At 36.8% G+C, this 18,299-nt stretch overlaps 1 protein-coding gene across 7 annotated transcripts in view; it reads right to left on the bottom strand.

The window, feature by feature from the left end:
- Window positions 1–18,299, bottom strand: part of Adamts6 (ADAM metallopeptidase with thrombospondin type 1 motif 6) — a 283,297-nt gene that overhangs the window by 239,487 nt on the left and 25,511 nt on the right. For all 7 annotated transcript variants that reach the window (XR_003847524.1, XR_003847513.1, XR_003847512.1 and 4 more), the window contains one exon: window positions 5,400–5,568. Coding sequence is in view for 3 of the 7 variants with exons in the window: in XM_029557800.1 (XP_029413660.1) it covers window positions 5,400–5,568 (169 nt within the window). In the remaining 4 variants the exon portion in view is untranslated. The remainder of the gene's footprint in view (window positions 1–5,399; window positions 5,569–18,299) is intronic.

Raw genomic sequence — 18,299 nt, 5'->3', positions numbered from 1 at the left:
AGCCCCAGCTGTCCTGGAACTCACTATGTAGACCAGGCTGGGCTTGAACTCACAGAGATCCACCTGCCTCTGCCTCCCGAGTGCTGGGATTAAAGGCGTGCGCCACCACGTCCGGCTAAGAACATTTATTTTAAGATAAGATGCTTTGATTAAACCGTCATAATTAGAATCAATTCTATTCTTCTAGCAGTCTGAATTCTAAAAGGCTGTGAATTGGGTTTTCCACATAATTTTGCAGTCTATAACTAATTATGATGACAGAACACACAAAGTATTTTTTAGGCTTGGACCAAGCCTAAAGGTTAAGGAGTGAGGTTGGGAAGAACTCACACAAATACCTGATGGACAAAGTGGTCCACCTGTAATTCAGAAGGCAGAGATGGGAGAGTCCCAGAGTCAGCTGAATAGCAAGACTAGGTATATCTGCGAGCTCTGGGCTTGGTCGAAAGACCCTGTCTCTATGACTAAGGTGGAAGAGTGATAGAGGATGATTTCTAACATTAACCTAGAGCCTCTACAAATACAAGCACACCTGTGTGTTCACAGAGGCAAGAAAATGTGCATACACACATACACATACCCACCCCTCACACATGAAAACTAGAAAAAGAAACAAAAAAGCAAGGTACATTAAAATAAGTCTTGAAATATATGATTCCAACACAGTTTTCTTTAAATCATATTTGGTTCGGCTTATATACTATATCCTCTGTTTTATAAACATGTTGATTTTCAGTACTGAGGAACATTTTTAGTAGCATGGCATTTGTAAAGACTGCCTTATTTATATTCATCTTTATTAAATAAATTTGAGCAAGTAGAGGTCCTCTACATTTGTTACTTCTGTATCATTATACAGTACTGAGCATCTTCATCACCTCCACTTACTGAAAAATTAAATGAGGAAAAATTAAATTAATATATCATATAATTGATAGAATAGGCACTGTTTTAATTTTTCTGCTTCTATTAGCTTTTACCTTTTAAAACCTGCATGGGATGAATAGATAAATTTTTACAAAGTAAGAAATGGAAACAATCATGAGAAGAAATACTTAAATACTTTGAAAGCTCATATAAGTGAAATAATTTTCTTTATTCCTGAAGGTCAAGAGAGACAAAAGCATGGCATATAACTCCAAGACTGTCAGCAATGTTTCCCTATGTTTGGTTGTGGCAATCAAACCCAAAAGGTGCCACCATGACCTCTGTGCTCTGCTCACATTCTTTTTTGAGTATGGATAAGACCTGCAACTTGCTTCCAATACATAAAATGCAGCAAAGATGGGCTGAAGAGATGGCTCGGTGGTTAAGAACACTGACTGTTCTTGCAGAGGACCCGTGTTGGATAACCAGCACCCACATGGCAGCTAACAACTGTCCATAACTCTAGTTCCATGGGATCCGACAGCCTCATCTGTCCTCCATGGGCATTGCATGACACAGTTGGACTTACCTACATGCAGGCAATACACTCATACACATAAAATAATAAATAAAATATTTTTTGAAAATGCAGCAAAGACTTTGGAATCCAAATTATTACATATATACCAATACAAGATTGTGTTCCATATCACTGTAGCACTTTTCTGCTCTAGACTTTTCCTTGTTGACATGAAGAAAACATCAACTATGGAAATCTAAGGAAAGGAGCTGCAGGTTGCCTATGGCAGACAACCAGTGCCAAACTAAAGTCACCCACAATCACAAAGAACTGAATGCTATGAAGAACCAAAGGAATGGGGGTATGGATTGTTCTCCAATCAAGATTCAGGTAAGAATACAAACTAGCTGAGGTAAAACAGATGATCCATCCATTAATGCTCCCAACCCACAAAAGCTGTAGAGTAATAAATGTGTGTATTTATAAGCCAGTATATTTGTAGTGCATATTGTTGTGAAAATAGCCAGATATCTCTTTTTTGCACTTATATAACTCCAGTTTCTCTCACTCTCTAATCATAAAATCATTATGCCTAATCTTTTCTTCCTTTGCTAGACAGCTTAAATGTCTAAATATAGGATTTCATTTCCATTCCTTTGGTCATTCCCACTTCTCGAATCCATTCGATTTCTCTTTAAATTAAAGCACTGGAAGATGAATTAGACATGACTGGGCACTAAACAATAATGCTGCTCCTCACCACTACTGTCAACACCATTCTAAGTGTCAGAATTGTCAAACTTTTAGCTTTTTTAATTGATGGTTTGCTTGGAAGTCAGGCTATGGAAATATAAATTCTTTGAATATGAATAAGGTCTACATCTTCTGGATGTGAGGGTGATCTGGCTATGCTATTTGTCACCACATTGATTGCCAGAGTTGATTCCACTGATCTGGCTGGCTAGGCAGGTGTCTCCTTCCTCCCTTACTGATCAATGTGCCTCATGCCCGAAGCTGTGCAGTTGATGGAAGAGGAACACTTTCCCAATAGAGGAGGACCAGTCTTTGGTCAAGGGTATACAAGTAGCTACATGCCCCTACTAGAACCTCCGAACAAAACTTTCAAGGTCTACATCTTTTTATTTATAAATGCCCAACAAAAGCATTATATGCCATGTATAGTTATATATTTAATGTTATGTATATGTAAAGAATAGAGATACCCTCTATCTCATTTACTTAAATTAATCCAAGCTGGGCGTGGTAGCGCATGCCTTTAATCCCAGCACTTGGGAGGCAGAGGCAGGCGGATCCCTGTGAGTTCAAGGCCAGCCTGGTCTACACAGTGAGTTCCAGGACAGCTGGAGCTACAGTGAGACACTGTCTCAAAAAGACCAAAAAAAAAAAAATTAATCCAGCATAATTAACTCATTAGAGAGCTTTGTCTACGTTCTATACATTTTTAAAATCACTGCCTAACGCTAAGCACAATGAACTGCAACTAATTCTATTTCTAGTCTAAGATGGAATACAAGATTGGCTCCTTTTGTTTCAAAGTAAAGATCAGTAATTCTTCAAATGATGCTTGTTGTTCTTTGCCCAATTTAATTTTTGACATACTGTAGAACATAAAGAAATCTTAGCACCATAAACACATATAACACAGTGATGTTTCTCTCTAAAGTCACTCTTACTGCTATCTAAACAAGATTTCCACCTTTTGATCACTACCCAAATATCTGAATATGTATATTCTTTCACAATTATTTCATTGACTTGCCATATTTTTGTTCATTCTACTTAGTTTGTTATTCTACTTAGTTGTTAATTATGCCTTTGTCTTTCTACTTTCCTGTATAGCTCATTGCCCCATTTCTGCCTAGAACACAAGCTCCATGAGAGCAAGGGCCTTTAGTGTTTATAACTGCTGCATTCCTAGCACCTAAAAAAGCTTTGCATATAGTGCTAAATGAATATTTATTGAATAAAGAAATGAGTAGATAATGGGGGTGTAGAGACAAATATTATCTATATCAATGGGCTGAAAGCACATCTCTAGGTATAAGAATAGAAGTGATTTATATTTTTCATAATTTTTCCTTTTTTCATGGATTCTCTATAATTTTTAAATTAGATAGAAATTACTTCCATAAAAGTGTTTTAAATTCATATTTTGGGGGTTGGAGAGATGGCTCAACAGTTCAGATCACTGGCTTCTCATGCAGAGGACCTGAATTCAATTTACGGTACCCACATGGTAGCTGACAACCATCTGTACTCGTTTCAGGGGAATCCAACACCCTCTTCTGACCTCTACAGGCATTGCATGACATGGGCACACTTACATATATGCAGGCAATGTACTCATACACATAAAATAAAAATGATAAATAAAATATTTTTGATTCATATTTTGAATGTAAGTACAATGGAAAATTTAGAACTGAGTATGGAATAAATGTATTTAGTTTCAAAGGGTTTTTTTTTAGAAATATTTTATTTATTGTTTTTATTTTATGTGTATGCGTGTATTGCCTACATGTAGGTAAGTGCACCCATGTCATGCAATGCCCATGGAGGGCAGAAGAGCTGTCAGATCCCCTGGAATTAGAGTTACAGACAGTTGTTAGCTGCCCTGTGGGTGCTGGGATTCAAACACGGGTCTTCTGCAAGAACAGCCAGTGTTCTTAACTGCTGAGCCATCTCTCCAGCCCACAAAGGGTTTTTATATCCTGTATTTTGACATAAATGTGAGCTTCTCACATCAGGCTAACTGGCAATGTATATCTATAAACTTACATCTCTCACTTGACAGACACTGTTGAAACAGTACCACCGTTAAGTTCTTGGCCAAAAATGTCCCAAACTTAAAAGTGTGTTTACTCAGTAACATCTAGTGACATTTTTAGGAACACAGGGCGCTACTGTAATAATCCCATCCATTGGAAGCCAGTAAAGTGTTTGAAAATGTGATACAGCACTATTTAGGAGACAAATTTGACTTAAAACAGAAAGATTAAATCTGGAGACAGGAAACCTTGTTAAAACATCAGTACAACAGTTTAGGTAAAGAGATAGCTTACCAGAGACTGAACTAACTGGACTGGTGTTAGGGAAGTTTAGGAAATGGTCTCAGTAGAGAGATGGTGAAAAAAGGAAATCTCATTCATTTCTCACAACTCCCATCGACCACCACAAACTTCATCTCTGTATCTCTAACCCACATTCCCATATACAAAAATATTACCCTTTAATTTGTAGACTATGACAGTCTCTTGGTTCAGGACCTTTATCAATACTGTTTCCTAGCTGCACATGGTGACACACACCTGTAGTCCCAGCACTTGGGAGGCAGAGGCAGGCCAATCTGTGAGTTCCAGGCCAGCTGGGGCTACAGGGAGACCCTGTTTCAAAAAGACCAAAAATAAAATAAAAATAAAAATAAAAAATTACTGTTTCCTCCATGTGGAACAGTTTATTAGCTGCCACTTTTGCAGATAGTTTCTCTTTTCCCTCAGGCCTCAACTAAGAAGTCACATCTTCCAAGAAACTTTCCTTGATCACTGAAGCCTAGGTTTGTTGTCATTATTATATATTTTCATAGTCCCCTAATTCAGCATTATGCTACCTTTAAATACTATCTGTAGGCTCTTCAAGTTTTATCAAGGGTATGTATTCCTGATACAAGTATGAAACTATCAGGCTAGCCAAATAGTACAGAGTACTATGGTATATATGTGCATGCAAGTTGTAAATAAAGTAAGGCATTCTTTATTTTTCTTCAGAGGAAAAAAATGTCAAATATTACATAGACTAATATTTTAAGGCCTTCTTAAAGAGCTACCAAACTGACTTAAAACTATTAATTTTTAATAATTTTTAAAATGGCTCTGGACATCATAATTATAACCACTCAAATTCCTATAGGTAATTTTACTATTAATAATATTATACTTGCCAGGAAAAAGAGAAATCAGCAATACAAAATGCTTCTCCAAAGCTGTATACTCACCTGAAACCCCACAATGAGAGTGATCATAGAGATGACGCTGTTGGAGGGTAGATTTTTTGTAAATAACATGAGGATGGCCATTTTCATAACTAAAATGCTTAGAATCCTCTGTGGTATTCTTTAAAGGCTCAATAAAATATTCTTCATCTTCTGTAGCAATAATACCATGCTAAAAGAAAGGGGGGGGGAAAGGATTTACTTAGAAGGGTCATTTTAAATTGTGGTGATAGTACCAATAGTACCAATAGTCAAAAATAAATGGATACCTTTCCAAAACAGAGGACAAAATATGTTAATAAAAAAATCAGTCTATTAGCTACACTCAGTAAAACACTGCATGAATTTCTCCCATTCTTTAAGAACAATTAAATGCCTGCATATATCATATATACATTTTATTCAATTTCCTTAACAAATCTGTCTGTGAGATAGCAGACATCTAGGAGAACTCTGAAACTTAATTCCTTTCCAAATTGTGCATAATTTATTTTCTGTGTTTAAGCATAGCTTTGTTATTAAGTTTTGCATAACACAAAAGGGGAGGGGTAAATCACCTTCAAGACCAGTCACTAAACACCATTCCATTGGAATTCTCTACTCCCTCACTCCCTGTTGTCAATTGAATGGAAAGCACTCCCAAATCTAGGGAAGTAGAAGCCAAAAAGGACAGCTCCTGGGTCCCTGAATGACCTTTTATAAGACTACCTGATACTAATATAAAGGAGAAATAAACTTCTTTGTTGATAATCATGGACATTTGAGGTTTCCATTACACCAATTAAACTGTTCTCTAATTAAGATGCATTCCCATTCTGTATAGGAATTAATAGGCTCTGAGGTAAGGAAAAAGAGGTACAGCCCAATAGTATGTGCTATAATTCAACCAAAACTTTGCTATTTTTCACAGTATTCTATCACCTAAATCCGATTTAGTCCACTTGTATTCAGCTTCTCTAGCCCAAATGGAATAAACATCACTCTCCTCTGAGCTAAATTAGAGTTTATTATCAATGTCATTTATTTTTATTTGATGCCACACAGCTTTCTGGCATCTCACATCATGAAGCTTAAGTTCAGTGTAAATTTTCCACTGCATGTTTTATCTCTCCAACTAACTATTTGCTTTCTTCAAGAAAAGGGTTATGACTTACATTTCTTTTTATCAGTTACAGCCCCAGAGAGTTTTTGATAGGTAGTAGGTTCAAATAAATTTGTTGATGAAAGGAAATAAGATGGGAAACGTTATGGGTTTCAAAAATAAGAACTTTCAAAAATAAATAAGAACTTCCACTCTTGCCTAATACTTTTTCCTAATTATGGCATACACAAGGATGACTCTTAATCCAACTACCTTTTAACAGGAGATAAAATAAAAACTCTCTGAACTTATTTCCTGCACTGAGAAAATGAAAGAGTTGGTCTACATTACTGGTTTTAAAACAGCACTCTGGGGAGCCCTAAGGGTTGCATGAAAGTGCCCTCAAGGCATTGCCTCAAACAACAAAGGGAGACTACAAGACTTGGATTCCTGGGCTCAGAATCAGCTGTGCTTTTATTAATTAGTGTATTAAGTTTCCAGATAACATTTCATATGAGAAAAGGGTTTCCTGCTTTAAAAGGGGAGCAGGGGTTGAAACCCTCTGGTCCAGATAATCTCTGAAGTCTCTTTGAATTCTAAACTTCTGTGATTCTATTTAGAGAAGTTCATTCTAGCTACTACATGCTTAGAAAGATAGATAGGACATAACCAGACATGCTCTAACTTACAGAGAAGGGTGGCAGTCACCTACAATCTACGTGAAATGAGTTGAAAAAATAAAAAACAAAAAGGAGCTCTTAGAAACTTCATATTATCTTTACCATTGTTTATATTCCTTTATGGTAACAGTCTCTCTGTTAAACATAAACTCTGATAGGAATAACTTAATATGCCATTAATAAACTCCAATACCTGTGTACAAATTACTAGGCAGTTTAACAACATACTAGAAAACTGACCACAGTTTCCACAAAACATGGACAAGTTTGATTAAGAGTTTTAATTAGAAGAAAGTATAAGAAATGGAATCTTAGGGCATGGCCCAGAACTGCCAACACACTGAAGTCACAGTAGTCTGTGAACAGTACTTTATTGAAAGACTGACAAGAAGCTCCTATTATTGAGGGAAAATGGAGGCAGAAGCCTGGTAAGTAAAGCCCCACCCCCATCAAGAAAACCAGCTAAAGTGTCTCACATCTAGAGCTATGAATCTTCTGGCCTCTGTCTCATTGTTTTCACTATATATATATACATATATATGTATATGTATATATTCATTTAGTCTTAATAGTTCTGTGAGATAAGTACTACAACAAGCTACACTTTGCAAATAAGAAACTGAAATGGAGAAAGTTAAAATGGTAAGCTCATTTCACTGACTTTGGATACTTAACCACTACACTGTAATTATCCTCTAAGGGCTGCTTCTGATTATATTTATTCATTAATCAAATATGCTTTGTGTGCCTATGACAGTATGAAAACTATACTAGGTGGTTGAGATAAAACAGTGAACCAAACATACTTTGGATTCTATCAAAATGCTTACGTTCTAGTGGGAGGGACATAGACTTTTATGTAATTAATTACATAAAAGATATAGTGGGTCATGATAAATGCTAAGATGGTGGGGAGTCAGTATAAAAGGACAGAATAATTAGAAGTAAGAGATTAGGGGCTGGAGAGATGGCTCAGCAGTTAAGAGCACTGACTGCTCTTACACAGGACCTGGATTTGGTTTCCAACACCTAAATGGCAGCTAACAATGGTCTGAACTCCAGTTCTGCAGGCATTTCACAGATAGGTGCACTTGCATGCAGGCAAAACACTCAAAAATAAAGTAATTAAATAAAGAGATTAGAAAAACTAATTAGGATAGTTGGGAATATCCTCTCTAATATAGTGATGTTTGGGCTGGAGAGATAGCTTAGTTAGTAAAATGCTTGCTGAACAAGCATGAGGCCCTGAGTTCAATTTCCAAAAACCATGTAAAAAAGTTGGGTGTGGTATGGCATATTTGCAATTTCAGCCCTGGGGAAGTGGACAGAGGTAGATCACTAGGGATCAGTGACCAACTAGTCTACTTTGCAAACTCCAGGCCAATAACAGACCCCACCTCAAAAGACAAGGTGAATGGCACCTGAGGAACGATACCTAAAGTTGACCTATATACATACATATACACATCCCTGCATACATATGAACACACACATGCATGCACACATAAACTATAGTGATATTTGAACAGAAATGTGCATAAAGTAAATGAGGGGGTTAAAAAAAATGTCCTGAGAAAAAACCAAAGAAACCAAAAGCAAAAGAAATGAGGTAGGAACATCCTTGCAGTATCTGAGAAACAGCAAGGAGCTGCAGTGACTGGCTGCAGGGAGAGAAGGGAAAAATGATTCTAAAATAGGAAAGAGGAGGACCTGGGTAAGTGGAAGTCCCAGAAACTTGTATGTGACTGACAAGAGAACTCCTCCCACTTCCTTCAGCATCCCTACTCCTACTTACACTATTTGTGTCAGGATCATGATGACTAACTAATCTCATACCCCCTCCTCCCAGTTTCTAAAGAAGCCAAGCTCTATCCCCTGAATTCCATTTCCCATAGAGTTGTGTACCTCGTGCACACTGGCTCCATCTCCTACCTTTCTCTCATCATCTTAAACATGCAATTGCCTGTCAAACTCAAGCCAATCACACTTTGCTATAAATTCAGTCTCATCTGTGAATATTCTAACAAGAACCCAAAACACCCTAAATGACTTCTTTGTTATTCTCTGGAAATGTGGACCCATTTTCTTTTACATGCATTCTGTTGGCTCTGTATGCAGGTTTCTTGTGATTGACTGCTATTTAAAAAAAAAAATCTTTTTCTCTCCATAAAACAAAACAAAACACCAGCTTCAAACCTCATGCCATAATCAGCTCCCTTATGTGACTTCAAATCATTACATAAAGACTTTAATCTTCTGGATCACTGTCACTTTAAGCAACCCATTTCTGGAATTATCATTAATTTTAAAATTTTATAACACAGTTCTTAATATGTGTTATGTGTGTGCACCTGTACCCAAACTCTTTTGCATTATACTTTGGAAACGTAGAAGAGAACATTAAGAGACTCTGCTCAGAAAAATATTTTACACAGAGACCAAAATACAGGATTATTAATGAAACCTACTATAGTGAAATAGTTATCAAAATATTTTTAAATACATTAAATATGCTTTTATAACACAGAAAGAATATTTTCAATGGCTCTCTAATATTTTCATAATAGTGATGAATAACAAGTTCAAAAACATAAACTGTAAAATGATACAATATGAGTCTATTTTATTTATATTGGAATAAAGATATAGCTACTGCTACTATTATATTAAGTTATAACCTATATTTTGTAATTGAAGGAAGTCCGTTTCTTAGTTAAAAATTAGCATGTTTGGGGGCTGGAGAGATGGCTCAGCAATTGAGAGCACTGACTGCTCTTACAGAGGACCCAGGTTCAATTCCCAGCACCTATATGGCAGCTACGAACTGTCCTTAACTCCAGTTCCGGGGGAATCCGAAGCTCTCTTCTGACCTCTGTGGTATTGCATGATATGGGTGCATTCACATATATGTAGGCAATATACTCATACACATAAAAATAATATTTTTTTTAAAAAAATAGCATGTTTTTTTAAAGACACATTCTAATTTAGCAGCTTGGTGGCCCTCCATAACGTGGATATTTAGGAAACTCAGTAAGCGACAAATGGTGAAACCTGACCAGCAGAATACCTCTGGACTGCACAGAAGAAACTTCACATCAGAACCATGTGTAGGATTCAGTGAGGTAGAAACCTGGTCAGAGACAGAATCTTACAAGGACAAAGCTTCTAAACAGTGCACTAAACATTGAGAGGAACAGCATAGTAGTGGGTCTAACTATAATTCCCTTGGACTCCTGAAGAACCTAGAAGTGTGACCAGTATCTGTGACTTGACCTGTGAAGGGACCACCCATGAACAGGACCAGATTCTAGCCCACCCTTGTAAAAGGACTGCCCAGAACTGAGAACAACACTAACAATCCAACCCCTAAAGAACTGCCCAGAAGTATGGCTGACACCTGTGATCTGATCTGTGAATGACTGCCATGGATGGAACTAGCATCTATGACCTGATTTCATAAAAGACTGCTCAGGAGTGTGCCAGGTATCAGGAAGGCTGGGAAGGAACTGAGAGAATCTAAGCTACTCCAGCAGTCAAACGAGAATATATTCAGACACTACACACAGAGACAACTCTCTCAACTTCATATTTATTCCTTCTTTATTCATTACCTAACATCAAGCCAGCTCTGTCCTTCTCTTTTCTTATTTTCTTCTCTAGTCTTTCCTATATAATTTTCTTTTGCTGGGCTTTCTCAAAGAATATGGGCTACCTGATTTGTGGGGTCTCTGTGTCCCAGGCTCCTCAGACTTCAGACAATTTTAGGTTATCTGATTGCGTTTTTATGTCTCCCTTTTCATTCCACCTTTAGTCAACTTTGCTCTGCTCTGCATTTTTCTCTACCAACTCAATACTAATCAATAGTCTTACTCTGCTTTTTTCCTTTGCACTCACACCCGCATAAATGATAGTATCATGTACATCAGTGCTTCTTTACTTCCTAAAGTGATTGGAATTTAAGGTCATTGTTTTCATTTACTATTACTGTATGTTTATACTGGGTCTATGCTTTGATAGTGATTATTTTTCCAGGTAGTGCTCTACTTTCAGGGAAGTAACAGGGACTAAGCCTAGTGCCCTGAACACAAATATAGCAGAGAAAAATGACACTTCAGCCCTATTGCACCCTAGTTTCTCTTTAACGTTGCAAACACTCCCATTGAAATAGACTCCCAAATGAATTCCAAGAGAAAACAAATAAGCAGCTGAATGAAATAAGGTAGTCAATATAGGATATGAAAATGGAACTCAACAAAGAGAAACCTTGAAAAAAAACCTAAAATACTCAAAAAGAAAGAATTCAATAAGTCAAATAAAAAGCTGCAAGAGCCTCACCAATAGAATGGATCAAGTAGAGCAAATAAAATCAGGGCTTAAAGACAAGGAAGAGGAATTGCATCATTAAAATAATGACAAAGATAAATTAATAAGAAAGAACAATGGAACACTGAGATCTATGGGGTACTATGAAAAGACCAATGTGTAGGTATGAAGAAGAATTTCATGCTAAAGGCATAGAAAATATTTTTCTTTATTTTCTTTATTATTTTTATTTTATGTATGAGTGTATTACTTGCACATATGTAAGTGCACCCATGTTGTGCCATGCCTGTGGAGGTCAGAAGAGAGCACTGGATCCGTGGAACTGGAGTTAGAATGGCTGTTAATCACCATGTGGGTGCTGGAATTGAACCCAGGTCTTCTGCAAGAGCAGTCAGTGTTCTTAACTGCTGAGCTATCTCTCCAGCCACCTGTATATAATCTTTTAAATGTGTTATTTTATAAATATTGAGAATTTGGGGTTTTTTTTTGTTTTTTGTTTGTTTGTTTTGGTCTTTTAGAAACAGGGTCTCCCTGTAGCCCCAGCTGTCCTGGAACTCACTATGTAGACTAGGCTGGCCTTGAACTCACAGGGATCTGCCTGCCTCTGCCTCCCAAGTACTGGGATTAAAGGTGTGCGCTACCATGCCCAGCAAATATTGAGAATTTTTATAGGTATGTTCATCAGGGAAATTTGCAGATTTTCCCAACCAAGCATTCTCTCTCTCTCTCTCTCTCTCTCTCTCTCTCTCTCTCTCTCATCTGTGTGTGTATGTCCTTATCTTTAAGACACTGAACAAACTGAAGAAAACCCTAAAAGAAGTAAAGACTTTATATGTTCTTGAATTGAAAGAACCAATATTGTGAAAAAGGCAATCTGCAGAATCAATGCAATTTCAATCAAATTACAATGTCATTCTTCATAGAAACAGGAAAAATAATCTTAAAATTCATGTAGTAGCAGAAAAGACCTCAAATCTTAAAGCAATGCTAAGTAAAAAGAATGATGCTGGAGGAAGTACCATCAACTGATGTCAAGTTATACTACAGAGCCACAGTAACAAAAGCAGTATGCTAGGCATAAAAACAAACACACAGATCATTGAACAAGAATAAAGACCTAGGGGGCTGGGAAGATGGTTCAGTAAGTTAAGCATCTGCCACTCAAGCTTGAGGGTCAGAGTTCAGATCTCAGCACTCACATAAATGCCAGGTTGGCATGGTGGCCCACCTGCAATTCCTGATAGAAGAAAACGTAAAGAAAATACTCAGGATACTACCACTTTCTGACAAGTACTTTCTGAATAGGACTCCAGTCACTGAGGAAATAATGTTGGCAATTAGCAAATAAAACTTCATACAGTTAAAAAGCTGCACACCAAAACAGCAAAGGAAACAGTTAATTGAATGAGACCGCTTATAGATTGGGAGAATATCTTTTCAGCTATATATCTAACCAATGATTTACATCTACAATATACAAAGAACAAAAGAAAAGAAAAGAAAAGAAAAGAAAAGAAAAGAAAAGAAAAGAAAAGAAAAATGATAGCTCAGAGGTTAAGGGCACTTGGTGCTCTTCCAGAAGACTTAAATTCAGTCCCCAGCATCCAGGTGGACAACTCACATTCACCTATAACTCCAGCTCCAGGAGAGCTGATGCCCTCTTCTGTACCTTCACACATGTGGCATACACTCACACAGACACACACATACACACACACAGACACACAGACGCACACGCGCGCGCACACACACACACACACACACACACACACACAAATAGAAAAAGAAAACTAACAAGAGGGGCTGAAGAGATGGCTCAGGGGTTAAGAGCACTGATTGCTCTTCCAAAGGACCCAGGTTCAGTTTGCAGCACTCAGGTGACTAATTACCATTCATAACTCAGGTTCCAGGGGATCTGGTGCCCTCTTTGACCTCTGCAAGCATTACACACAGAGCTACACTTACATACATGCAGGCAAAACACTCATGCACATAAGAAAAAAAAATCAAAATTTTTTTCTTAACTAACAGAAAAAGCAAACAATCCAACTAATAATGGGCTGTGAAATGAAAATGCACCCTTAAGAGATGAAGAACAATTTGCTAATAAACATGAAAAAAATCACTACCCATCAGAAACATAGAAATTGCAACTACATTTGGGATTCCCTTCACCCCAGTCAGACTAGCAATCATTAAGAAAACAATTAATGACAAATGTAGAGGATGTGGACAAAGGGAACCCCTTAGACACTGCTGGTGAAAATGTAAACAAGCCCAGACACTATCAAAAGTCAGTGTGGAGGTTTCTCAAAAAACTAACAGATCTACTATGTAACCCAGCTATTCCACTCCTGGACATTTATCCAAAGGACTCCAAGTCAGCATTTCACAGCAATCCTTGCACAGTAATGTTTTTTGTAGTACTACTCACAATAGAATCAAATTAGGTCAATAGAAGAACTGATAAAGGAAATGTGGTGTATACACACAATGGAATATTATTTTAGCCACAAAGAATGAAATTATATCATTTGCAGAAAAATGGACACAATTAGAAATAATCATATTAAGCAACTTATACCAGTCTCAGAAAGGTAAACATTGTATATTTTCTCTCATATGTGGATCCTAGATTTTAGACAGATTTATAAAATCATGTGCGCATATGTGACATGAAAATAGACATGATACTGAAGCAACAACAATAACTAATGTAAAGGGGCAAAGGGAGGATGTAGAGTATGAGGGGATATGCTCAACCTATAATACATACTTGCACGAAAATGTCATGTAGCATAGTACCAAATACAATGAATATATACAATGAAAAATTTAAAATAAAGGAGCCAGGTATAGTGGCACATGTCTTTAATCTCAATACTAAGGAGCCAGAGGCAGGTGGATCTCTTGTGAGTTCAAGACCAGCCTGGTCTACATAGAGAGTTCCATGCCAGCAAGAAAAGATAATGAGACCCTGCCTATAAATAACTAAGTAAAAAATAAAATGGGTAGTGCTATACAGAAAGGGGGTAATGGGAAGGAGGGAACACATAAAAATTAAAATGCAAATGTTCCCATTTCCAATTCCCTAAGTTCCACCTGTAGACATAAGCTAAGAATTAATAACATAAATAATCTCATCAATCCTTCATCCTCCCAATTTCTTAACCTCTTCTTCAAATATCTTGTCCTTCACCTTATCTTAACACTTAAGGTCAGACCCTAGACTTAGCATTTTTGCAGTCTTTGATAATCTTGATTTCAAGCGTTCGATTCAGCCTTTTCAGTAGATATTACTACTCTTGTAATATCTCAACTATGGACTATTGTTGTAGAGACTCAGGTCTGCTGGTAGATGACAGAATGATTGATGGCAAAGAACCAAACTCTCAGGTGGAAAAAGGAGAGTTTAATTGTAAGAGTGGCTCTTTATACCTAATGAGCAGGGTCAGCCAAGGATACAGCGTCAAAACATAAATGAAGCAAAGTTCAAAGTAAAGGGTGTTTTTCATTTCTGTTACTAATCAAACTCTTTCCCAGAGCCCTAGCCCTGAGAAAGGAAAACACAAGCCTATCCCCTATCGCTCTTACTATCCCAAGGCAGTGTTCTGCCCTTGACCGGGAGGCAGTTTTTAAGAGACTGCTGGTCTCTATTTTGTCTTTGATTCACCTTCTGCAGAAATGAGCTCCATCATATGGTAATCTCTTTTCTTTCTTTCTTTTTGTTCTTTTTGGTAGTACTGGGGCCTTGAGCAGCATGCTAGGCAAATATTCTACCACTGCGCTATATACCCATCCTAATATCCCAGTCCTGGAAAGAATTTGTTTACCCTATGGGAACCTCAACTGATTTATTACCTTTGGTCCTTCACTCACCTCATACCTTCATATCCTTTTAAACCTCTTTCAATTTTCTAGTCCCTTGTCTCTTTCTTAACTTAATTGAATTCAATTCACAGGTCTAAGATACATCCTGATTAAATTAAACTTTGCTGAACCTGTACCTTTGCGGTTAAATCTAGGTAGAGAAAAACACAAACATGCTGACTGTTATCACTTTAAACTCAACATCATTAATTTCAACTGTGCCCTACAATTCCTTGACAATTATACTGGTTTTTTAAAAATATTTTATTTATTATTTTTATTTTATGTGTATGAGTGTATTGCCTGCATGTATGTGTGTACACCCATGTCGTGCAATGCCATGGAGGTCAGAAGAGGGCTTCAGATTCCCTTGGAAGTGGAGGTTAAGGACAGTTCATAGCTGCCATGTGGGTGCTGGGAACGGAACCTAGGTCCTCTGCAAGAGCAATCCGTGCTCTTAACCACTGAGCCATCTCTCCAGCCCCAACAATCATACTGTTTTTCTAGTTCAATATTCTTTTCTCCTGAATAAATATTTCATGCTTTCTCCTCTTTAAAACTTCATTGCTCCAACTTCTGTTGGAGTAGTCCAGTAGACTGCATTGCAAATTCCCACAGACGTAAGTGCCTACACACACCCCTTGTCTATGTAATCTGGTTTTTTTTTGGGGGGGGGTTCCTATTATTCTGGATAAACTCTTCTACTACCAAGGATAATTACTCCATTTATAATGATTCCTTCCCTTCTTACTCATCAAGAATTTTACTCTAACAACTTTCTATCTTACTATATAACCATTCCAACATCCTTAATAAAATTCTCTGATGCCACTTCTGCCTGCAGTTACTGATTATTTCTTGCTTTTACAAAATTTTTCAAATAATTGTGTATATAAATCTTTTTTTCCTTCTCCTTCTTAAATCTGCTCCAATCAGGTCTTTCAACTTCTTTGAAATGTCATCATGGCTTCACTGAAACTGAAGTTCTCTAATAAATAACCTCATTGAAAAAATTAGTGGCCACTTTGCAGTCATATTCTTATTTTGATATGTCAGCAGCGTTTTCCTCTTGAAATGCTTACTTCTCCTGACTTTCAGGGATTCTGACTGGCTTTTCTGTAACTTCTTTACTTTGTCTTTTGTTGTTTCTTCTGTCTCTCATGCCCCACCCCGGCTTCTTAGAATACCCAAAAACTCAACCATTGGACCTCTTCTCTAGTCCACCTATGGTCTTCTCTAAGCAATTTCACATAATCTGTCAACACCACACTAATATATATCCAATGTCCTCAACCACACCAAGATTAACATAGAAAACTGAATTAATACATGGCGGCTACGAACCACCCTTAACTCCAGTTCCAGGGGAATCTGAAGCCCTCTTCTGACCTCCACAGCATTACACGAGAAGGATGTACTCACATACATGCAGGCAATACACTCATACACATAAAATAAAAATAATAATTTTTTTTAAAAAACTGAATTAATAATATACATCCTCCAACCACCACAAGAAATTAATTCCTGCGTCTTTCTCATCCCAGTTGATGGCTGTGATAATCTCCCAGTTGCACAAGACACAACTTGAAATCACTACTGATTTTGTCCTGCATCCCCTAAAGCCTTACATCTGACTCCAAGTTCCCTGTGACTTTGCCTTTCACTACTCACTGTCTTCTTCACTTCGCCATAGCCACACAGCCGCCATGCCGCTCCTCGGGCACTCAAAAAAAACTTTTATACTTGAAGACTTTTACCTAGAAATCTTATTCCTCAGGTGCCTGCATTTTCTTCATTTACCTGAAGGTTTTTGCTCAGCACATTCTACCTACTTAGCACTTAGCACTTTCTAATATCCTCTGATTTTTATTTATCTTATTTGTGTTTCCACCACTATCATGCAAGCTATATGGTAAGAATTTTCATTTTCTTCAGTAGAGTACTGCCAACACCTAGAATGGTGTCTGTTAAAGTATGGATAATTGTAAGTATTGAACGATGGAATAAATGATACAAAACAAAGAAAAGCAACTTTGGAAATAACTAAATTAAGAAAAAGTCTAAGGCATCACTGAGCTTTTATAAATAGCTATGTGGCTATTTAGTGATTTCAAGGGGGTTAAATAAAAATATAATGTAACGAAAAAGAAATATTTCTTGAAAATTATATGACTGTTGTAACTTTTAAATCAATTGGAAGAAAAGAAGGCAAAATTGAATAAATATCATAGGAAATAGAAGAGGAAAAAGAAGGGGAAAATATAAAGAGAACCAGAGAGCTATTTCCAGAAAGAGTAGGGGGAAAGAGATAAGGAGATAAAATTCTTAAGAAAAAAATTTAAATTTCCTTAAGCAAAAGGAAGGTCTTTAAATTCAATACCAAGTATATAAAAAGAAAGAAGACATATACTTAGCCACATTCTAAAATTCCTAAAACAGGAAGAATAAAGTGAAGAGGACTAAGTTTAGTGACATTTTTAATTGAAAAATAAAATAAAAGCAACAAAAACCTGTCACCCAAAGTGAATCACTAATTTCAGAATTTTAACTATTGTTTATTTAATGATATACTACCATAGAGATAAATTTTATACTCCATATAGTCCTTTTCCCATTTCTACTATCCATGGTTCATAAGGAAAATGATTTTTGAATCTAGATTTCCACATTCAGCTAGTTACTAGCCAAATATATAAGGGTAACATAAAATCACTTTCAAATAGGCAAAAACTCAGAAATCTTACTTTCCAAGTATTTGTACTGAGGTAATTATTTTAAGATGTTCCCTCAACAAACCTGAATATAAACTCAGAAATAGGAAGATGTAGAACTAAAGTAGGAAGAAGGAATCTTAAGATGTATAATAGCTCAAGAAATTAATTAACCAGTAGGTTGCTCAAAATGAAATGTATCCCACAATAAAAAGAAAAATATACAATAATG

Source organism: Nannospalax galili, unplaced genomic scaffold, assembly GCF_000622305.1.
Source record: "Nannospalax galili isolate Female #2095 unplaced genomic scaffold, S.galili_v1.0 scaffold751, whole genome shotgun sequence".
In the NCBI taxonomy this organism is placed as follows: domain Eukaryota; kingdom Metazoa; phylum Chordata; class Mammalia; order Rodentia; family Spalacidae; genus Nannospalax; species Nannospalax galili.
This window is presented reverse-complemented; position numbering and strand designations above follow the sequence as displayed.